This window comes from Pyricularia grisea (genome assembly GCF_004355905.1).
Source record: "Pyricularia grisea strain NI907 chromosome Unknown Pyricularia_grisea_NI907_Scaffold_2, whole genome shotgun sequence".
NCBI classification, from domain to species: domain Eukaryota; kingdom Fungi; phylum Ascomycota; class Sordariomycetes; order Magnaporthales; family Pyriculariaceae; genus Pyricularia; species Pyricularia grisea.
The window spans coordinates 6287159-6309699 of record NW_022156717.1 but is presented as its reverse complement, the minus strand read 5'-3'; the positions used below and the strand labels follow the sequence as shown (position 1 = coordinate 6309699).

Sequence of the window (22541 nt, the reverse complement as noted above, 5' to 3'; positions counted from 1 at the left end):
CTAATATATTAATAACTTAGTCGGGCTTCTACCCTGCTCTGGATGTATGCTTTTCCCCCTTTTACTTCCTCAACCACATCCGCATTAACCGTTTACTTTTTGTTTTCCCGCCGTTAACTTAAAACCTTCTCTCTTCTCCCCTCTTTATCCACCTTTCGCTTTGGTTTTGCTTCGGTACTTCTTTATGCTTGTTACTCGTATATAGCAATAGTTAGCCTTGTTTTCTTTCGGAAGCACACAGTCAACAACACATACAAACTGTTACTATGCATCCATCAATCCTCTTGATCGCCGTTTTTATATCCACCGGCAGATTCACTTCCGCTGTTTCTCCGGTGGCGACGGGAAATGGCGACTCCGACCAGTCAAGCAGCCCACAACAGGCATTGGAACCTTGGCCAGAGCAAACATCGCCAGCGCCGGGCTCCGATCCCTCCACAGCCGACGGCCTTGTCACTGCGCTCGAACCTGTAGAGACATGCCCGACGTGGCAGTGGGCCGCGCCTCCGATCAGCCCGCTCCCGACGGGCGACGGGCACTGCTGCCTACCAGGTAGAGATCGGGACTCGCTCAACTGCTGTCGACTTGGCCACACGCCGAAGCTACCTAATTGGGATGAGCATATCTGCAGAGGCACGTACTGGCGGAAGGCCCAGCGCTTCCAAATTTATCATGGTTGCAACACCGGCATAATCGACCGCGAGAAATGCTTCGATAATAATATCCAGATAGAAGCCAGGCTCTTGAGAAAATACCGGCCACGGCGTCCGTGGAGCTTGAACAAAATGCGCCAGGGAAGAACAGGAGAAGTGATTGATGCATATTTTAAGAGTTTCAAGGGGTCGGGCAACAAAGTGACAGCGAATAAACTCATTCACGGCCCGAACAGGAGACATAACCCGGTGCCGGACTTTGAATACAAAACACCCCCCAGTTCTCGTTTCAGCCAATACCCCAAGGGCAATCCCAGACCAAGGCGCTTCGGTCTGCCAAAACTACGAATAAATTGTTGTGGTCTGGTGTAATTTGGCGTTGGGCCCCAAAAGAAAAACAATATGAGACGGTCAATACTAGGCAACAAAGGTTTAGTGGCAATATCGACGAGATAGATTCTAGCTCAGCACAACGCCTCCACTGGCAATATCCGGACGGCAGCGTAAAAGGGATTCGAAGTGGCGGCCTCGCCGATGCGGTATACACGCTCCTTGGCGAGAGGTTTCGTTTGATCACAAAGGGTGTTCTGAACAGTGAAGTCAACCGGGGCTTTACGTAACAAACGAATAACCTGCTGGGAAAACGGTTCCTGTTGTAGGGCGGCCAGCTTTGTAAATTATTTGCTTTGCGTGTAGCCGAACCAATCTGTCTATGCCGACGCGAGCTGACGTGCACCACGCGGTTGGTTCCACTATCTTCTTTAAATTTGCCGTTTGCTAGACGACAAATAGGCAATTTATAAAGCACCCAAACTTTTGCATCTTGCCCCCCGTGGCATTAGTTCCTCCCAGTCGTCATTACCTTGTCCTGTCCGGGTGTCATCATCATTCTCACACCTCAGGAACAGCAATAACACGCCACTTATCTTTCTCCTTGGTGTCTGCTATTACATTGCGGCAATTTCTCACCCAATGGGCATTGGCGCCGGGTTTCACATGGTCCCAGCACTGGGAAACCATGCCAAGAAGCACGAGAGATGGCTGCTCTTCATCTCGGCCGTCAAGAAGACCTACGAAGAGAACGACCGGGTCCGGATTGAAGCCAAGTCATCCACTTTCACGCGGGCGAGCACCCATTGCTTCCGTTCCAGGACCACAAGTTCGACGTTTTAGCTCCAAAATAACTGTTGCCTCCAATTGCGTGTATGACTACTTGGCAAAAGGTCGGTCCATCGCTCGACAGCATTTTGACGCTCAGATCGTATGGTGGGATGAGTCTTCCGACCAGTACGGCCTTTATGACTGGCGGGAGGTTCATGAGTCGATCAAGACATATGACGATGTAAACATAAACAGGCCAAGATGCGAGCAGTCTCCATGATTGTCTTTCAGACGCCGACAAGCAAACCAACGTCGCCCGCACCATTTTGCATCTAGACGAACCGGACCAGCATGACCTGTCTTTAACCACCGAAACCGCCAAATCTAATCTTAAGGTCAACACACCTGCTATCTCTTCCGATAGCACCCCGATCGCTGATAGAATTAAAAGCGGTTGTTTGCCGCTTATCGAGATCCTATCCGACCAGTTGAAGGAAGAGGACTTTACGCCAGGGTGGATATACCAGAGGGCACAAGAATCTTGCTCGAGAAGTCGTTGTTTGTCGTAGCCAAAGACAACAATCCCGACGTGTTGGAAAAGGCCATCGCATCCAAACTGCGCACACTGCCCAAATAAAAGCAGCGCCAGGCTCTCCCTGCATAACAGCAGGCCAGGAAAGCATCCACTCGGCAGCATCATGAATACTAGTGCTCTTCCTTGCGGGTCCGGCGCTTCCATCTCGGGTGCCCACGCCACGATATGTCTGATTAACCCCAGCTGCATCCCTAATGCCCATACCAACTGGAACCCGGACTACTCCCCGGAGACTGTGGACGCTATCCGTTCTATCAGGGAAGGAGATGAGATCAGCATTTCCCATTCCGACCACACCCCATCTCCGATCCGCCTACCATGGCTGAAAATCTCCTTTGGCGTTGATTGCGACTGTCATCTGTGCAGCCTTGGCCCCAAAGCCACTTGCAGTGAAGTGAAAGTTTGTCTCTATTTGTGGCTTTGTCACTTCTATGACGATGAATTGAAGGTGTTCGAAAATTAAAATTGGCCAAGTGCAAAAGGGAAGTCGCATCATATGATGAGACTATTTATATAGCTCGCTCATAATAAAATCAAAATCGAAGCCCAGCCAGGAATCCAATGTTCTCGCCACAACTGAAAATAACGCAGGTCGGCATTCAAGTCCATGGAGCGCGGCATTAAAACCCATCCGCATGCAATCTAACCTTGACTCCCGTCCCGGAGCACATGGTAGCCGTTGCATCATGCTTCACATCCATCTCAGGGTCCCAGCTTTCTATCCTGTCGAATCGCTGCAGCAACCTTACGATCACGTATGCAGTCTTTGTCAGTGCCGACTGCTGGCCCGGGCAGATTCTGGGTCCTCCACTGAACTGTTTGGGAAGATGAAGAACACAGTTAGCATCACCTAATAGCCACTGCAAAGTAGAAGCAGAGCGAGAGTAAAGAAAAAAAAAAGACATACCGGTATAAACTCCCACCCGTGCCGTTTACCCTCCCACCTCTCCGGAACGAACCTCTCCGCATCGTCACCCCACAGCTCCTTCCTCCGCCCCATGATATACGGCGCAAAGTAAACCAACGTGCCCTCCTTGACGAAAACCTTTGATTGACCATCAGGACCCCCACCCCTGGGCAGCGTGGTGTTGCGCCTGGCCCGCCGCGAGTTGACGGGCACGACGGGGCAGAGGCGCGCGGTCTCGTTGATGACGTGCTGCAGGTACCGGCACTCCTTGAGGCTTTCAAACGTGATGAGGCGGCTTGGGTCCTCACCCGGCCCACCAAACTGCTCCAGCACGACCTGTCGCAGCTTGTGGTACCGGGCCGGGTCGCGTGCGAGGTTGTAAAACACCCAGCTGATGAGCGAGGCCGTCGTGTCGCGGCCGGCGAAGAGCACGCCTAGGATCTGGTAGCGAAGCTCGACGGGGTCGGGGAAGCTCTCGGCGAGCGCATCTAGGAAAATGTATTTGTGCTTTGCGTCGGGTGATGTATCGGCCGAGGGTTGCTTCTCGGTGGCGACGGCAGTGAGGTTTTTATGCTGCTGTCTGGCTACGTATTTGTCGATGAAGGCGTGGCAGTCTTCACAGGCCTTTTGGAACCCCCTCGGCCAGATGTATGGCCCGCATTCGAAGAATTGCCCGCGGGTGGCGAGGCCCTCCATTGCTCGGTCCAGGGCGGACGCAAAGTCGATCTCGTCCGTGTCTTCGGCCGTCTTCCCCTTCTGTAGCTCCTTAAGCTGAGACCCAACCGAGGCGCCGCAAAGGTACTCGGTGGACGAATCGAGGGAGTATCTGAACATGAGCGTCTGGAGGTCTATATTCCCCGTCCAGCCATCCGAGCCCGTCTCGAGGCAAGCCATCATATTTTTGACATGCTTTTCATCCAGCTCAAGATCGCCGACCTGGTGCCGAGCAAACGACGGCCTGACCAGCGCCCGCAGTATCTTCCACGCGTGACCATCTGTAGTGAAGATGCTGTCACCCACCAGGGGGCGGGCGATTTCGCGTCTGGTCTGGCCGACCTCGAAATCGTCAAACTGTTTCGAGAGCAGTGCATGCACGTTTACCTCGTCGGCCGTCAGGATGCCGCTGGTTTGGATGATCTGGAAAGAGCAGGTCAGGTTGTTTGGATTTGCCGGCGTCGACGTCTTGGCCAGCTGCTCTCGCAGCCACTCGGGGGTCCGCATCTGCCGGCGAGAGGCGATGAGCTTACGCACAATGTCTAGGCCGACAGGGCACCAGTAGGGGAAGGAGGCCGGTGGTTTGCAACCGAGGCGGCGGGCTTCTGTGGCGTTGTGCCATGTTTTCAGGAGGACTTTGGAGATCAGGTAGAAGATGAATATTCCCAGTGTGGCCATGGCCAGGGAAACAGTGCTGTGGCCCATGATGGAAGAGATGTTGTGGAGTAGGGAAGTAATAGAAGATGAGATTATTTGATTTTGGAATTGTACTATCATTGAAAAGCCTGGCACCACCGGTCGAGAGGCATACTATATACCGCGTCAGTGAGTAGCTCAGCGCCATTCATAATTTCATTCACCCTCCCCTGAAAGACCCATGGGGGCCGGAGCTGGACTCTAGTAGCCTTGCTGCAGTCTTAGCAGTCCCAGGCAGTGACAAGTGGCGGAAAATGTATATTCAACAGGTGACTTTGCCTCAATTCCATGGGATGGGGGCCCAATCCCCTTCCATGTGCCTAGGGGCTGCAGAGGCGATAGCTGCCTGCCAGTCCAAGATGACACCATCCTGGGAGCCCACTTGGGCTTCGTACCATGGTTGGTGGAATTAAAGAGTACATTTCTGGATTGTGTAGGATGAGAATGAGATACTTGGGTAGGAGGTTATTATTAGTGGCGAAGGGAGGGTCCAATGCTGGGCAAATGAAACCATGTTAAGTCCGAGGCAGAGATTCTTATCGAAAAGGATTACTGTCAAGTCCATAAGGATCTTAGGTTGGCATCACAATATGCTTCCATTTTTACAGGCAACGATATAAGATTATTGCGGGTCATCAGCGGTTTCGGTTGTCTGATGCCGTGCATAACAGGTTTTTATTTTATTTTCTTTTTGCTTTTATTTTGGCTTCCGCCCCCAAACCTGTGTTTTGTACGATGTCAAACTTGCGGCAGGCAAAAGCTACGCCGCAAAGGAACCGCGTGTTTCCCGGCTGTGGTCAGATAAAATGGGGCACCAAACTACGACATGACGAATCAACATGGGGATTGCTAAAAACAGACACAAACCGTATCCGCTGGTTGCCGCCGCCAAAAAGGCTTGTCAACAACCTTTTGATCCCAATGACATTGCCAATTTGCTATCAACCTGGTGTCATATTTCCAATGGCGATATAGCGCATGCATCTGGCACAGCCAAGGCGAAGAAACCCACCATCGCAAAAGATCAACATCAGATTTGGTGCACAAAAATTTCAAGAAAAAGAGCTCGGCAATTCGCTCTTGCGGCGCTTACAAGACCGTTTCTGACAACTTTGCCAAATGTGTGCCGCAGACCCTCTTTTATTCCCCGAAAGCAGGACCGATTACTGTCGTGCCAATAAAGCCAAGTCTTATCCCTGACTTCCTGAGTATCTTCAAGCACGTGAAAATCATTTGCCCCTTTGTTCGTTGTCCCGATGCAGCCAAACCTGTGCATGATCACTGATCTCTGGAACTTTTGTCACCTTGTTATCGTTTATTTTGGGATTTTCAACATGGGGGTTTCAAAGCTGGTGGCGGACACATGCATACAAAATGTGCTACTCTTCAAAAACCCAGAAATGCAGGTTCGCCAAGTCTCAGCGGGGTAGATTAGGCAGGCAGTGGCATTCTGTACCATCCCTTGCGAGAAGATAGACGGAGGAAAAAGTGAAAGGATGGCAGTTCAAATCCACCACCGAAAGAAGCTTGGTGTAGCGACTGTTCAATTTTCAATAACCTACCAGGAATCAAGGGGAAACAAGGGCCATGACGAGCCGAGAGGCCAGATTCGCCGCCCCTCGAAGCCGACGACGTGGCAATCGCCGAGCGCTACACCATATGGAGCGAGGGCAAACGCCGACTCCTAGCCTTTATGCTCGGCCATCTCTGCCTTGCGTCATCCCTCGCTAGCACCATCTACTCCCCCTTGTTGACCTGCTGGCGCGTCGCTACCACGTCTCAACCCACGAAATCAAGCTGACCATCACGATCTACGTTCTCCTCCAGGGGATAGTGCCGGTGATATGGTCGCCGCTCTCAGAAACGTGGCGCCGCCGGCCCGTCTACCTAGCCACCTTTGGCATTTTGAACTCCGCGTCGCTCGGCTTCTTCAGTGTCGATCGCGACCACTGTGCGCTGGGCGCTTATATTCCTGAGGCCCTGCAGGGCGTCGACGGCTCGACCATACTGGCGATCGGCTACGCGCCCGTCTCGGACTTTGCTATGCACTCGGAGCGCAGCAGGTATTTTGTCTCTTTCTTGACCGCTGCCACCTTGCATCGGGCCTGTCGTCGGCGCCGGGAGACTCTTGGCGACTGACGACCCGCGGTGGTGCTTTCGTGCGCTTTTGACGTTTGGGGGCAGCTAAATCTTGCTGATTGGGTGGGTCATTCCGGAGACGGAAATGGCGCTATTCCGGCGCCTGGGGTTTGTAGGACTTTGTGGGAGGTAGTCGTGAGGACAAGGGCGTCTCCCAAACTTGCTGCACCAACCCCAAATTACGATGAGCCTTTGAGCTGAGATACTAAACTGGCTGCCTCAGCATCCGAAGGGCTCAACGCAGGCAGGATGGGGAGGGGCAAATTCATCATGCCGAACCCACTGACCTCCCTACGCATCGGCTTTTACGTAGACTCCTTTCCCGTGCTCTGGCTATCTGGGTAACTCTGCCGGTCTATTTTTCTGCGACCAGACCTCGATATCCCCCGCCTTCGCCACTATATACTGGGTCAACCCTTTCCAGGTCGGCTTATACTCCCTCCCCGGCGCAGGCGAGGTTCTCCTCACCGGTTTCGTGGCCGGCCGACTCGTGGACCACAACTATCGCCATGTGGCAAACGAGGCCGGCTTTCCAATCCACCGCGTGCGCGGCGATGATATGGACAACTTCCCCATCGAGAGGGCACGCACCCGGGGCTCGGTCACCATCATGATTGCCACCGCCGGGGCGATTGCCAGTTACGGCTGGACCATCCACCAGCGGTTGCGCCCAGCGGTGCCGCTTTTGTTTCAGGGTCTCCTCGGGCTCTAGTGTGCCCTCATGCACCAGATCTCCGACGCCTTGATTGTTGATATCTTCCCTGAGAAGCCGGGCGCCGCCGTCGCGACAAAGAACATCACGCGCTGTGCGCTCGGCGGCTTCTTTGTCGCTGTTCTGGATCCCATGCTCAAAGCAATGGAGAAAAAGGCTGTCGGCGAGGGTTGGCTGTAAGCTTGGAGCCAACATGGGGACGCTCACGGTAGCTCATGTCAATAAAGACGACATGTGGAAGATTCTGGCTTTTAATTATATCTACAAGATCGCTCGAACCTGTTGAAATCCCTGCTAATCACATAGTTACGCACGTGATCTACCCACTCGCAGGTTTACCCTGTCGGGTATGGGACCACTTTGTGAATGGTGAACGGCGAACAGAGCTGATAGCAACGTGGATGGTGAGCTTGGCAGGCAGTCAGGAATCCTTTCTCCATCATCGATCTTCGGACCACACATCGGTCCCGCTTCAAACCCACTCCTTCTCAATACGACAGTCCCATCAGGCCAAGTACCTCAGAGGTTCGAGATGTTGGTGAGTATCAAGCGGCAACGCAACCCTTATAAGCAAAGCACTCGGTGGCTATACAAGGGTCTAGACCGCCAGAAATGTCTGCGCACAATTGCTCCCGCGGGCCTCGTGCCATGCGACGAGCTAGTCACAAGTCAGGAGGAGACTAAGGTATTGGGCACCTTTTGTTGGACTTCCAAAAAGACCATTAGGGTCCCTGGTGGCGAGCCCGTCTTCCAGAACGTCCAACTCCCCGCTGTGCTGCCTCGAGCGCCAAACCTGAAGGCTGCCGGCAAGATTAAAACCATGCCTCCGCACATATTCGCCCCCTTGGCTCAGTCAATCACCAGAATGTCGCCATCCTATCACCTGCGTAATACGGATCTCGTCGTCTCACGCAATAGTTTGCGCAAATTATTTGCTCTCTGCGCCGGTCGCAGCCATGACAGCTTCCGGATCGGTCTTGACCTGATCAAGGACACGCTGGTCATGACCATGGATGACAGGGTCCCATGGCATCCCGGCGTGACACGATCCAATGGCTTGGGACTCAGCTTCGAAATTTCGTTTTCGAAGCCTCTTTCAGGCAGGGAAGGCGATCAAGTCCATCATAGAACCCCTCGTCGATTAACAAAGTCCAAGGTGCTGCCGTAAGAAAATACTCAAAAGACTCGAGTCTCAATGACGCAACGGGGTAATAACGGTCATCCACCTCGACGCAACTTGGCAATCCAGACTCTCCATGAATTTTATTAAACAGACGGGAGACTCTAGCTTCCTAGACACATCAATCCTGTCTGTTAGTCTCGCCGAATTTGAGAGCGTTGTCACAACCAGGCATGACGAATTCTTCCCAAAGTGGCTCGGACTGGTGTTCGGGCCATTGCTTGCGCAAAGTTGTCTTTTCAGCTCTGAACACACGGGGGAAAACAACCACAGAATTTTGTAGAGGACATTCTTTGATATCCTCAAAGGAATCCCCATGTTCCCAGTTTGGAATACGGCGAGCTACCAGGTTGGCAACTCTTTCAAACATCCACCAAATTCTCATCAGTTCCCATAGGGCATAATAAGCCTCCGTGTGTTTGCTGTCTCGGCTGGTCAAATTAACAAGACATGGTGATTCTTCCTTTGATCCACGCTCCTGTCAAATCTCAGCCCAGCCGTACCCCTGGTCAAATCGTTGGGCCATTGCTGCCCGCGACTCTAGATTGGAGAGAAAGCTGTCCAGAAGCCAGTTGCCTAGAAGACCAAAAATAGTTTCCTCCGCTTCAGAGCTCGCTTGCATGCTACAAACCACAAAAATGTCCGGAGGAGTGTGCAAATACGCAGTCGATAAATGCCTCATCGAAGTAAGGGGATTCGCCATTAGCTTTTGCGCAAATGATAGGCTTGTTGTACGCCCCTGCCAGCGCTGCGCCCCAGATGAGGAGCTTGTACAGGGTTTTACTTTATCTACCAGAGAAAGAATACATGGTCTCAGTGTGCTGACGTGCGACTTTTACATCTAGATGCCGCTCCTCTGAGTAAGCCGCCAACGGTAGGAAAGATTTTTTTCAACCTGAATTCTCATACAATTTACTGAGTTCTGCGCCAGAAGTAATTGTCAGGACGGCGTCTGCCCCGGACTTAGGTATACAACAAACGGAGCCTGTGTTATGGACCACGGCCATCTCCTCTGTGGCGGGGAGTTTGGAAATTGTTGTTCAAAGTCGGGAATCCAATTCAAGCGTTTAAAACACTTCACAACTCACAAGAGTCTGATTTCGACACTATATCACATGCAGTTGTGGCAGCAAAGATACTGTGTGCGGTTTCGGGAACTGTCAGTCAGGCGAGTGTGATGGAGGTACAAAAGTTCGACGGTTATTTTGCCGCCACCTCCATATGTACTAGTAAATCTCTTGGACCTGTCAGCCCCTCGTCAACATCGTGCATCTTCAATACCGAGATACTGATCAGATGTCCATTCGTATCACATCTTCTCAAGTAAAAGGGACGCCCTTCAGCCCAGGTCCCGACGTAACCTGCGGAGGGACTAGTCAGTACAAGTGTACCGATAGAGAGTTTCAATATGGCAATTGCTGCGGCGCCCGTGGGTATGGTGGACTTTGGGAGTGGGAGTGCAGCCCCAGGCTTGGATGGTGAGTTCCGTTTGTTTTCCTCCTGGCGAAAACCTACCTATGCATAAATGAGGACTAACTCATAGCAAAAGCCAATCCAAATACGGCTTGTGCGATGTGACTGTTACCGTCGTCGACGGGAGGACACACAAGATCCAAGACCTCGAAAACGTCCCAGCTGTCCGCAATAAGCTTGTTAAGCAAACCTACCCGTTCTTAAGTGGCTTCCAGCACCAGCACCTCCGCTCCAGTTCCAATATCAAAGGAGGAAAAGGCCTGGTTCCTTTATAAAGCCCAAAGACCACCAGAGGATCGTTGCACCAGATTAGGATTGATTAATTAAGTACTGGTGCATTTGGTGTAGTTAGGTTTGGCAATAGACGAAGTCATTTGAAAGCCGTTGCTGAATGGGGAGACATGAATGACGAGACTCTGGTGAAGGTGAAGTTAGAAAGGAGAATGACGATAACGATTGTAATTAGACAAGTGTTTTTTGAGCAGAGCTCACTCAAGCCCATCGACGATTTTCCAAACTCATTAAATATCTCTTATCTAATGGTTGTCCCAGGACCTCAATACCGAAGTAAGCTATACAAAGCCTGTGTAAAGTTTATCTGCTGATTGATTTTAGCTTGTGGTCGAAAGCAGCCCTTCTTTAAGTATAAAGCGACTATTCGAGGATAAGCTCTAATTTGCCTGCTCATCTTTCAATTTATCGCATGCGTTCGTTCGGCAGCTCCATAGGGCGACCTACAATTCATACTCGACTTGGGTGTTATTCATTCACCATGCTTGCTATTTTACTTCTGATTACACTCGGAGCAGCCGTTCTTTGGACCTTTTGTCCCGGGCTTGGTTTGGACCTCGCAGACGGGATATTAAACTTTATTACCAAAAAGGTCTAACTTGTGGCGCTGTGTTATTCGTTATTCGGTGCAAAGTCCGAGAATTATGTATTTGAGTGATATTAAAATCTGGTGAGCAAACTGCCTTTCATGGAATCCCCGATTGATCTACTAGTTACACAGCAATATTATAATCACCGTCTCGCTTGACGCCGGAATCGCAATACTGGATGATTATGCTTTTTGAGATTATTTATATTTGTCTTTCCATCTTCTTTTTTCGAATTATTCACCGCTTACCATTGCGGTATTTGCCCTGCTATTAAGTCGAAAGCAGAAAGCAGGACATACGAGACAAACAGTGGTGAAAAGTCCCTAGAGAGGGTTTTGAAATGTTTGGGCAATCCTAATCATGCAGTTATACTAAAATTATTGTAGTAGCATACAGAAATTTCTTAGGCTCTTGATATGTTACGCAGTCAGCAACAATCTGCCCAATACATTCACAAGTTTGTCGACCAAAGGCGCGGCTGTCATTGCACCAGCCCGCACAGGAGTGGGTCTCATACCCTCGATACGACCAATTAAAAATCCCGTTGGCGATTAACTAGTGATGGCATTTAAACAAGCGGTACGATGATTTTACGGCTGCTCTATACAGCATTTCTGGCAAAACCGCCACTCCCACATTTTGGTTCTTTCTTGTAACTAACTATCTTGTGTTAGTCCGTCAATCTACTTTGTATACATTGCATACGCAAACAAAATTATCTCCTATACAACAAATAAGCAGCGTTACCCGTCCGCGTTTTAAACTCCTGCCACGTGATTGTGTCCAAGAGCTAAAATTAGTAAATATTATTGGCCTAACCGTTAACAGGAAATCAAAGCTGTGAGACGAAACAAATAACGAAATTTAAAAGGAGTTGACTACGAAGATCAAACAAAAAACATTCGGAAAAGTTCCATACAGCCTCAAAAAGAGGCTAGTAACGCGCTGTTATTAAAATATATTTTTGTCCACTATTTATCTGCTCTCTCTTCCTCATACCGTATTCGAACCGGTTAAATTATAGCATTATATCCAAGCTACCCTGCTTTTCATTTGCCAAAGCAAAAAATGTAATACCTAACACTGCTAAACCACATATACTCTTTGCGCGGGTAATAATTAGGGATTTACTATTTGTCCCAAAATAAGAATTAGGAATATGAGAAACAAACATAAGCCCTAATTTCTTTATATAACGTATTATATGGCGATTATGCACCTTTTTAACGCCACAAATAACGCCCCAAAACAATTTGGTAACAGTTTCCCAACCGGCTCTCGCGCAATAAATACCACATTTTACGAAATTTATATTATCGCGGAAACGGTATATTAAATGTCGTTGGGTTACGCAGTCGTTAAAGCTTACGGCATTAGGACTTGTTTTAAAAAGAAACCCCGCCACCAATACAAAGTTACCGTCCAAACGCATTAGTTACCAGTAAAACCTCAACCCTATTTTATACTTTGCAACAATCATTGGTATTTAGAAACGCGTTAAGCTAAATGGACCAAAAAGCCCATTACCACAAGCAACCAAACTCTAGATCCACCATATCCACTTTGATGCCCTCGCGCGAGGCGCATAACGGGTCTCGTAACCCACTTAGAGATTTTTCAAACTCGAGATAAAACCTCAATTCAACCGTATGGCGCATATAACCAGTGTCTGTAATGTTCGCGCATATATTCATTGGATAGTCCAGCGCTTTGACATGCATTAAAACAAAAGTCTTTAAGTTCTGACTTCGATGAAAACTTGTGTTTCTCTTTTTTTCGGCATTTCTTTTCGCAATCTCTCATTGCCATCATATGTATAGCAATGGGTCCGAGCGGGCCGCCGTCCTGGTCTATTAAATGTCTATACTGGTTCGTATATATTTTGCCGTTTGGTAAAATCCATGTGTCGTAATTTTTGGTGGGGTTCGCAATACCAGTCGCTGCCAAATTGGCCCATAAGGCGAACGTGAAAAGATAAACAGTTTTCATTCTGATGAGAATGATGAAAATAAGGATAAAGGCTTAGGATTGGAGTGAAATAAAATTGTCAAATTATTACACCGATGGTAGTGATAATAAAAGCTTTATTTAATATTGGTAGGGAAATATTATAATTTATATAGTTTGCACTTTTTCTACCTGATACTCTGGTGGCTTGGGTAAAAATCCCATTTTTGGTAATAGGCTTTTCTTAAAAGTATTATACGGTCAATACTTATTGCTCCGCATAAAAAATCGGGTTTATAAAAGCCCACCGATGTATATACGGTGATAAAATGGGTTCTTTTCGCCTATTGCCATAGTATATATTTTATTATCTATTAATGTACGTAAAGAATCCTGATTTTATTTAATGCAACCAATTCTATAATGTTTAATTAAAATACTTTTATTTACACTTTTGCATAAAGATGTTCTTATTTTACATCGTGCATTAAAGTAATTTTATTTATTCTTTTTGTATATAAATATATTGGCCTATGTTGGCTTTGTTTCTGCGGATTTCTTTTTGGTAGAACGACTATATTATACTATAAATAAATCCACGCGATATATAATATTAACAAATACAAGAAAGAATTTAATTTAGATTATAATAATATATGCGGCTTTATATTCTTCCCCATTAAAGTTTGTGTAAATGGGTCTGGCTTAAAAGTAGAACTTGGTGGGAGTAGGTAGAATTGTATGGGATTAATATTTAAAATAGAAGGTATAATATACGGCGTATGATAACGTCGGTTGAAAATATAAAATTGTAACAATTAAATTACAACACTTGCTCTTTTTAACCATTTCCGCGACCTGGTCTGTTTCTAATACCAGTGGTAATATGTTGTCAGTGCTAAAAGATTTACACCCAAACCTATTATAAATGCAAATTATATGGGTTAAAATGTGTAGTATTTTGGGTGTGAAATAAAATACACTGGGTACCGGATAAATTAACCTTTTTATAATAATAAATGATAATCAAATTTTGCACTAATAAAATTTTATATTCCAGTTTAGTCGCGCAATTACTTACAATGTACGAGTTAACGTTTATTAAATATTATATTTCAAAACCGCAGATTTGATAAGTAGCAATGCTACAGAAGGACTACGTAGTTAATAGCATCCACGATCATTTTATTCAGCATCCAAAATTCCCCACTGTTTTTACCCACACAGGCTGCGTCTGCAATAAATACTTTTTTGGTGGAATTTTCGGCCACATGAGACAAAACGTATGAATCAAGAAAAGTAGCAGTGGCAAAAAATATAACAAAAGGTGAAAATCAGGGTGGTTACCTGATTGGATTTCATGAACTAAATTTCTACATTTCCGGTCGGCCAACTTAGCCCACTGGCGTCCGACATCCGTAGTTAATACGCCTAAATGCCGCAACAACACGCCCAAATTTGGTCCACAATACGCGCGTAACCGTACAGATCGGATATGGTTTTTTTTACCGTTTCGTGGCAAACTTCGGCGAATAAACTTAGCACAGGGTTCCACAAGTTGTATATATAGAAGAATCTTGCTGGGGATAAGTCCAGGAGCGTATTTTTACAATTTTGGTACTGGGCGGGGCTAATTGCGGCTTGAACAATGTGGTAGTTAGTCGGAGTTGAGTGCTCGTTAGTCCAGACCTCTAACAACCTGGTGTCGATTTTACTTGTGTGCGGCTTTGGAAGAGGTCCAGGGACCTAGTAGTCAACCACCGCTGCACTTGGCTGCATGTGCTGAAGGCTGCTGGTATATGGAATCAGATGGAATGAGGCGTAATGCACCAATAATACATCTTTTAGTTGCAGGACGATTACTAAGCCTAATGAAACCCTGTTCGTATTTATTCAAAGTAAGAAACTTATAGGGAAAACTCCAGAGATCTTTCCTGTCGCGCTGTACTTCAACCCTAAAATCTTATTCAAATTGCCTCATCTACCGCTGCTCTGGAGCATACATCAGGGCTAACGTCTCGCATGAGCTCGGAGGACCGTTTATACCGTCATCATTTGAGATTCTCGTTCGATCTGATACTGCTCGTAGCCGCCTGGGTATTTGGCGACAAGCTGCTTCATTGTCTCTCTCACACTAACGACACATAATTTAGCAACAGCCAGTTATCACTAAGACGGTGATAGAGGAGGAATGCCTTAGATTTCACGAAACGCCAGATACCCGGGGCAAAGCGATGATGAGTGGGCGTCAAACCTCCTATTCGAAAGTCAGCCAGTTTAGGATAACGCTTGCGCTGATTCACCAGTACTCACAGGCGATATAGTAGCCCACAATCTATAAAGTCCACAGAAGGCTCTGAGCGGCCTTTGAGCTCGGCATATTTCAGGGCGTACATATCAGTGATATTATGCCGAGGCACCCACCAAGGGGCGAGTTCATCTTATCGAGTGTAGTACGACCATTGACCTCTTGCTTCGCAGATATAGGCATATCACTGAATAAAGACTTACATTCGCGATGCGCAAAGGCGGGATTTGCGTCGAAAATGACTGGATATTTGGCAGCCCCGGACGACGACATTGCAGCATATATCTCAGCGCGATTGGACAGTTCATGCGAATGGCTAGAGACAAAGAATACTTCCAGTCCTGGAGGCATTCTATGGATGCCCTCATGCTTTGGGTACACGGACGTCCTGGCTCGGGTAAAACCGTACTGGCAGCATACATCATCAAGATTCTCAAGGAGGGAGAGAACGATTGCAGTTTCTTTTTCTTTCAGGGCGACGACAGCACCAAGTCCAACATCAACGCATGCCTCAGGTTACTTGCATGGCAGATGAGTTGGTTCCATTCAGATGTCTCGTCGAAGCTACAGGAGCTTTAGCAGAGTCAGTTGGTCATACTCTGGATAAGAACGATAGCAACCTGGTCTGGAGGAAGGTTTTTGTTGCGACTCTGCTCAAAGTGCCCATCAACCGCCCACAGTTTTGGTTATTGATGCCATGGATGAGTGCAAAAGAAGTGCCGAGATGATGTCTTTTCTATGCAGAATCCAGAAACAGTGGCCAGTGTCAATACCGATCACATCCCGAGACCCGGCGTCCTCACATATCAGTGGTTCTATGGCCAATCTCGATATCCGTTCCGAGAGCATTGATGAAGACAACAGCAAGCAAGATATCAGCAGGCTTTTAGAGTCCCGAATCGGCCGACTTCCATTTCCATCAGCATCAAAGTGGTCCAGCCCCTGGGACATGGCCTCGTAAATCATCGAAACATCGGGGGATTCTTTTCTATGGGCCTCGCTGATAGGTTCAGAGCTTGAAGAGGCCTACACAGAAAGCGAAATCGAGAACGTTCTTACCAGCGTACCTTCTGATATGCATGCGCTGTATCTGCAGATCCTCAATAACATGGAAAAGGCTCGATTAGGCAGACGCCTGGATAATTCCATCGTCACGTTTGCACCTCAGAAACAGTTGGCTACACTCGATAAATGGGGCGAAGACTTGGTACATGTCTCTACACGATTCTCAGGGCGACTCAAAAAGAGACCAGAATCTATTCATAAACCCATCCCGGCTTTCTGCCCTCAATCCTCGGCCATTCGGCGGCATTTTACCAACACTTACCACGGGATCAAGGATAATGGGGCCGACATGAGAATTTGCCCTGAATTTAAGTGTTACATAGGGGCTGATGATTCAGTGCTGCTGTTGGGGCTAATGCTCGCATTCTGTCCAAACTGTAAACTAATGGGGTATTCTCTGATAAGATTAAAGAATCCAAGGCCAAATACACAACTCCATTGGTGGGGTCGAGGGATAAGCCACTGAAGAGAAGACGTATCCATCAACGTTGGGATCATGGGTTTTTCTATTCTGCCGCCTATGCGGACGGACGTGTTTTGGTTATAAATCCCATCAAGGTGCTGGGCGATTTGTCGGTGGGATCCTTGCTTCGAACGTCAATCTTTACCTACTAGCTCTGATATAAGATGACAGTGGGGTAGTTGATGTCGTTAAGTCGGTTGCTCATTGCTGAATTTAACGGGAATTTTGACGGGGCTGACTCGGAACTCGTTTATCAAAGTGGGCCCTTTGCAGTAGTTCAACTGGGGCTAGATGACCTAAACGAGCTTAAACGATCCGAATGAGCGAACGAGACAATAACTCTGCTCAGCTTACGTCGAATTCTCTCTCGTCTAGTCGCTCCTGAACAGAATTCTGCCTTAGAGGATCACTGCCGTTCCCGGTTGTGGCTGTGACACTGCGCCAATGAAACCACCCCTTTTTTTTTGCCATTAATTTTTTTTTTCTTTTTTTTTTCTTCACCGATAAGGTTAAACGTTCCGACTTTCCTCTCTCTTTTCGGTCCGCCTAAAAATTCGTATCAGAACCGTGCTTACGAATGACCTCGCATCGGTCGATTTGCATGGGGTCTATTAAAGGAATTGTCGCGCTGCGTAAAGTTGCATGTTAAAGCTCCCAATTTGATGAAAGAAAAATAAATCCCCAAAGCATTCATTCGTTGCTTTTGGTTTTTTCCCTTCTCTACTTTTCTGACGCAGGGAGAAAACAAAACCACAACCATGAGTAAAAATGACTTGATTCACGATGACGGGGCGCACGAGGCACCTCCTCCGCCGTACGAACTTCACTCGACCGGAGATGTTCTCTCCATGTCGGCGGCCGTTACAGGTATTTTAATATTGCAGCTCTCCTTGATGGGTGTTATTTAAATGTTAATTGGGGGAAATGCAGCTACTGGATCTGTCGATGTCGCATTCGCATCGACTCTACCAGCCGATTTGAAGCAGCTGATTGATAATCAGCAAAATCAACGACAGCAAAACGAGCCTCAGCCAAATGCGCTGTCAAGTAATCTGGGTTCGACGCCGACAGGAAACATTCCTGGCTTGAATATCGTGATCCAGGTCGTTGGTAGTCGAGGTAGGTTTCGCGTCATTACGAGATCGACCAACAAGATCCATCCCCGATCAACCATGACGCTAAATCTTTTCTCTCTATCATTCTTGCAGGCGATGTGCAACCTTTTATAGCACTCGGCGTGGCTCTCAAACGAAGCGGCCATCGTGTTCGTCTCGCCACGCACGACACGTTTGACAAGTTTGTGAGGGAATCGGGTATCGAGTTTTATCCCATCGGTGGTGACCCTGCCGACCTCATGGCAGTACGTCAGCGGGGAATTCTTTTTTTTTTTTTGCCGTTTCCTAGGCAAAATATGAAGTAAAAGGGAAAGAAGTCACATATAACTAATGCAGCCCATGCACTCTGTAGTACATGGTCAAGAACCCCGGTCTGATCCCTTCCCTCGAGTCTCTAAGAGGGGGCGACATTGGACGGAAGCGAACAATGGTCAGGGAAATGCTCCATGGTTGTTGGCTATCTTGCATCGACGCGGACCCCATCTCCGGGGCGCCGTTCGTCGCCGACGCTATAATCGCCAACCCGCCCAGCTTCGCCCACGTCCACTGCGCCCAGGCATTGAGCATCCCAGTGCACATCATCTTCACCATGCCGTGGTGCGCGACGAGGGCTTTTCCCCATCCGTTGGCCAACATCAAGCAAAAAGGCATTGAGCCCGCCAATGCCAACTGGCTGACCTACGGTGTTGTGGATCTCATGACGTGGCAAGGGTATGGTCTCGTAGCTTTCTTTTGTTTTGTTTTGTCCTTGTTTCTTTTTTTTCCTTCCTTTTTTTGCATCGTACAGCTAATCAGGTCCCCATTTCTCACAGACTTGGCGACGTGATCAATGGGTGGAGGAAGCAAGATCTTGAGCTGGAACCTCTAGCCGCTTCCATGGGCCCCGGTATCACCTCTTATCTACGCATTCCGCATACATACTGCTGGTCGCCTAGTTTGGTCAGCAAGCCAGCAGATTGGGGCCCTGAGATTGGTGCGTGCCTCTCCCCGGAGCTATGCCTTTTCCCCCTTTTACTCTGAACTGACTATGCATGTAACAATAAAAGATGTTTGTGGATTCTTTATGCGAGACCCGCCCGCCTACCAACCCCCACCGGAACTGGAAGCCTTCCTATCAGCTGGTCCTCCCCCAGTCTATGTCGGATTCGGAAGTATAGTTCTGGATGACCCAGAACGGCTCACAAATGTCATCCTCGAAGCCACGAGGAGATGTGGGGTTCGCGTCATCATATCGCGAGGATGGAGCAAACTTGGTGGAGACTCTCCCAGCAACGATCACGTCTTTTACCTGGGAGATTGCCCTCATGGTAGGTTTCTTTCCCCCTTGTTTCCCTCTTCGATTCTTCCGAAGAAAGTTCCTTGCGCTGAAAAAAGAAATCACCAACCCATTGCAGAATGGCTTTTCACAAAAGTCTCAGCCGTGGTGCATCATGGTGGAGCTGGTACAACGGGATGCGGCTTAAGCAACGGGCGCCCTACTATTATTGTACCATTCTTTGGCGAGTATGATCTGCCATTACCCTCCTCAAACTTGTTCACTGTCTATTGGGGGAAAAGAGAAACGTGCTCTCCTGTTTGCTAACCTACAATTTTGCATAGCCAACCGTTCTGGGCCAACGTGGTAGCAGCCGCTGGGGCCGGACCAAGACCGATCCCTCAAAAGAAGATCACCGTTGAAAGGCTCACAGAAGCGTTGCAGTTCGCCCTTTCACCCGACGCAACTAATGCTGCTGCGATATTGGCACAGAAGATGGGGCAAGAGGATGGCGTTGCAACCGCCGTGGAATCCTTCCACCGCTGGCTTCCCCTCGAACAGATGCGCTGCGAGATCGACCCCAGCCGCGTCGCCCGATGGGAAGTCGAGGTCAAGGGTAAACGGCGTCTGCGATTGTCCGATGCAGTAGTCTCTACTTTACTTGCTGAAAAGAAGATTAAGCAGGATGATCTTTATGCGTGAGTTCTTCCTTTTCTATTTCGCAAGGACTCAAAAGAGCCGGAAACCTAAAAAAAAACAGCAGCATCATTGAGCACCAAAAACAAATCTAAGAAAAACTAACAAAAAGTTTTTCCTTACTCTCTACTTAAAGCCTGAAATCCAAAAAATACAATACCGACGTGCAGCGATGGGATCCCCTTACCGGAGGCGCGGCGTCGACCTTGGGGATAATGACCGACTTCACTACCGCTCTAGGTGGTACGTTTATCGACCCTTTCCGGGCCTACAAGCTCAAAAGGAAAGACGGAGGCAGCGGGTCCGCCGGCGGTGCCGCAATGATGACCGCGGCTGGTGGCGTCGGCTCCATGGTTGGAGTGGTGACCAAGGGGACTTTGGTCGATACGCCCTTGGCCCTCGCCGAAGGTCTTCGGAACATCCCAAAGCTGTATGGCGAAGAGGTCAAAAACCATGGTCAAGTCACAGGAGTTGCAAGTGGAGGTGTTGTTGCTGCAAAGGTATGGCTTGGCGTTTATACATTTCCCTTGTTCCCCCATGATCACCTTTGCTTTGTTTCCTCGGAAAATTCGTTCATATATACTAATCTCTTGAACAATTAGAACTTTGGTCACGGCTTTTACCATGGCTTGACTGGATTTGTGACACAGCCGTATAAAGGGGCAAAAGAAGAAGGAGCGTTGGGTTTTCTCAAGGGTGCCGGCAAGGGTACAGCTGGACTCATTGTGAAGCCGGGATCAGGTGAGTAAAACAAGAAGTCCGGATGGGCCTTTTTTTCCGATTCCACAAAGGGATAAAACTCTTGCTAACATCCTGAAAACAGCAATGTTTGGACTAATGGCCTACCCCGCTCAAGGAGTTTACAAGTCTATCAAGGCTGCAAGGGGGCGCAAAGCTACCGTCAAAAAGTCAAAATCGGCTTTGCTCGAGTGGCCAGCGCCGGCGGGCGGTTCGCAGACTGATAGCAGAAAGGTTTGTACTCATTTCGACGCGCTGTCTCGAGCCTCCAAATAATAGCTTTGACTGGGCTTTATACATGGAGTAGTCAATTATTTGCCAGATAAGTGGTCGTGATTCGAGCCAATAATTTCCTTTTCCATGGCAAATCTTTGTAGCATAATCAAGGGGCTATCTGTGTCTTATTGCCGGACTCGGGGTTGAAATAGCAAAGTTACAAGGTCGGCATAATTAATGTTTATTCACATGAATACCTATTAAGCGTAGTCGTGACTGACTGTGTTGGACAATGACCGAACACATATGTTTGGTCACTTATTTGCAGTTCTATGCAGATACTAACGGTGCCAATATTGGTCGATAATGATAATGATAATAATAGAACAAAACGGTGGTCTAGCTTTACTATGGTGGTAAGGGTAAAAGTCCATCCCCCTGTACAGTTTCCGCTGGTGTGGGCCTTTTGGGCTTTGCCGACTTTGGTAACAGTTTTGAGCAATAAAGAAATTTAGGTACTTGATGGCTCCCGCAAACATTTAAGTTCATAAGAGCCCACGCATACACATACGGTGACAAGGTGTTTTTTTTTTTCGCCCGTCACCGTAGTAAAGAGTTTATGTGGCTGTGTCCCTGGCCGTTATTTACCTTTGCATTTTGCAATTTGTTTACACTCTTATGGTAATATTACACACCCTACCCAAATTTGAGAGAATAACAAATTATTTGAATTGTTTGTTCGCGGGCAGACATGCGTGTGGGTAGATCACGTGTGGTGACACGTGATCTTAGAACACGTAGCAGAGATTTTAACGGATCTCTGCAGGATTGTAGATAGTTACAGAACGATAGATAGCATGCATGAGAATACCGTTTTATTTTGTTATATTGTTTTTACCGATCGCAGCGATCACTCTATTCCTATCAACATGAATAAAGTTTTCATGAAGAATAGGGACAGACTAAATAGCATCCACAATTATATATTCAATATCCAAAACAAATCGCCGAATGTTATCGTTAAACATATATGTTTTGCGACTTTTCCTCACCCAAATCTGTTTAGACCTTTGTCAAGCCTGGCAAAAGTTATTTCAATTTCAACTCATGCAATTTATAGCGCATAACTCACAACGCACCGCATTTTGCCATGCATGATGTACCGCACTTGACACCGATTAATTACGGTTTTGGTACGCCGAGCCGGCTGTACTCGCCGGCCTCGGATATGAAATTTTGTTCGTTTAGATCGGAATTATTAAACACACTAAATTCAATTGTCATAGTGTTTTTTTGGCAATTATCGTTGTGAAAATTTTGTTAATTGAATTCAATTACATAACTCCCCTAAATTTTCGCCCCTGTTGTGTCTATAACCGCTACCATTGTTCTTTTTTTTTCTTCTCTTTTTTTCAATACGTACTATAGAATCTGACCCAAAACTCCATTCAAAACGTACCCAATACAAGCACAGGCTATATGGGCCAAAAGTTGGAGGATGTCGGTTGTTAAGCATCTAACCGTGAACGTTATTAGCCCGTCCCTATAGCTAATTTATACCTGCTTATAGTAATCATCATGGGAGTCAATAAAAAGTCGCTGATTTCAACTACCTTTTTAATCTGTAAAAAATTTTATATTCAAAGTATTTTTGACCGTTCACATGTCAGGATTTATGCGAGGTTAC

The 22541-nt window shown here is 47.6% G+C and overlaps 5 protein-coding genes across 5 annotated transcripts; 4 read left to right on the top strand and 1 right to left on the bottom strand.

Annotated features, from left to right (window-relative positions):
• Nucleotides 1–1625: 1625 nt before the first annotated feature.
• On the top strand, nucleotides 1626–2034 carry PgNI_04448 (uncharacterized protein; the record flags this gene model as incomplete). The annotated part of the gene is made up of 2 exons (XM_031124493.1): nucleotides 1626–1812; nucleotides 1877–2034. 2 exons carry the CDS (start codon nucleotides 1626–1628, stop codon nucleotides 2032–2034), a joined length of 345 nt encoding a protein of 114 aa, XP_030984220.1.
• A 935-nt stretch (nucleotides 2035–2969) lies between these two features.
• PgNI_04447 (uncharacterized protein) lies at nucleotides 2970–4675 on the bottom strand (the record flags this gene model as incomplete). The annotated part of the gene is made up of 2 exons (XM_031124492.1): nucleotides 2970–3164; nucleotides 3257–4675. 2 exons carry the CDS (start codon nucleotides 4673–4675, stop codon nucleotides 2970–2972), a joined length of 1614 nt encoding a protein of 537 aa, XP_030984224.1.
• Nucleotides 4676–6253: 1578 nt separating this feature from the next.
• PgNI_04446 (uncharacterized protein) lies at nucleotides 6254–6805 on the top strand (the record flags this gene model as incomplete). Its single annotated transcript, XM_031124491.1, is given in 2 exon segments — nucleotides 6254–6382; nucleotides 6398–6805. The coding sequence occupies 2 exon segments, from the start codon at nucleotides 6254–6256 to the stop codon at nucleotides 6803–6805; spliced, it is 537 nt and encodes a 178-aa protein (XP_030984225.1).
• A 721-nt stretch (nucleotides 6806–7526) lies between these two features.
• Nucleotides 7527–8685, top strand: PgNI_04444 (uncharacterized protein; the record flags this gene model as incomplete). Its single annotated transcript, XM_031124490.1, has 2 exons — nucleotides 7527–7686; nucleotides 8018–8685. The coding sequence occupies 2 exons, from the start codon at nucleotides 7527–7529 to the stop codon at nucleotides 8683–8685; spliced, it is 828 nt and encodes a 275-aa protein (XP_030984226.1).
• An 8669-nt stretch (nucleotides 8686–17354) lies between these two features.
• Nucleotides 17355–21087, top strand: PgNI_04442 (uncharacterized protein). The gene is made up of 11 exons (XM_031124489.1): nucleotides 17355–17701; nucleotides 17765–17953; nucleotides 18043–18194; nucleotides 18302–18660; nucleotides 18762–18922; nucleotides 18996–19256; nucleotides 19344–19452; nucleotides 19549–19902; nucleotides 20037–20400; nucleotides 20503–20641; nucleotides 20724–21087. Exons 1-11 carry the CDS (start codon nucleotides 17593–17595, stop codon nucleotides 20912–20914), a joined length of 2388 nt encoding a protein of 795 aa, XP_030984221.1. The 5' UTR covers nucleotides 17355–17592; the 3' UTR covers nucleotides 20915–21087.
• The last annotated feature ends 1454 nt before the right edge of the window (nucleotides 21088–22541 follow it).

Coding starts and splice junctions, on each gene's coding strand:
- PgNI_04442 (XM_031124489.1), top strand. CDS start 17,593: ATGAGTAAAAATGACTTGATTCACGATGACGGGGCGCACGAGGCACCT. Junction 18,661..18,761: donor GATCTCATGACGTGGCAAGG/GTATGGTCTCGT, acceptor CATTTCTCACAG/ACTTGGCGACGTGATCAATG. Junction 20,642..20,723: donor CATTGTGAAGCCGGGATCAG/GTGAGTAAAACA, acceptor TCCTGAAAACAG/CAATGTTTGGACTAATGGCC.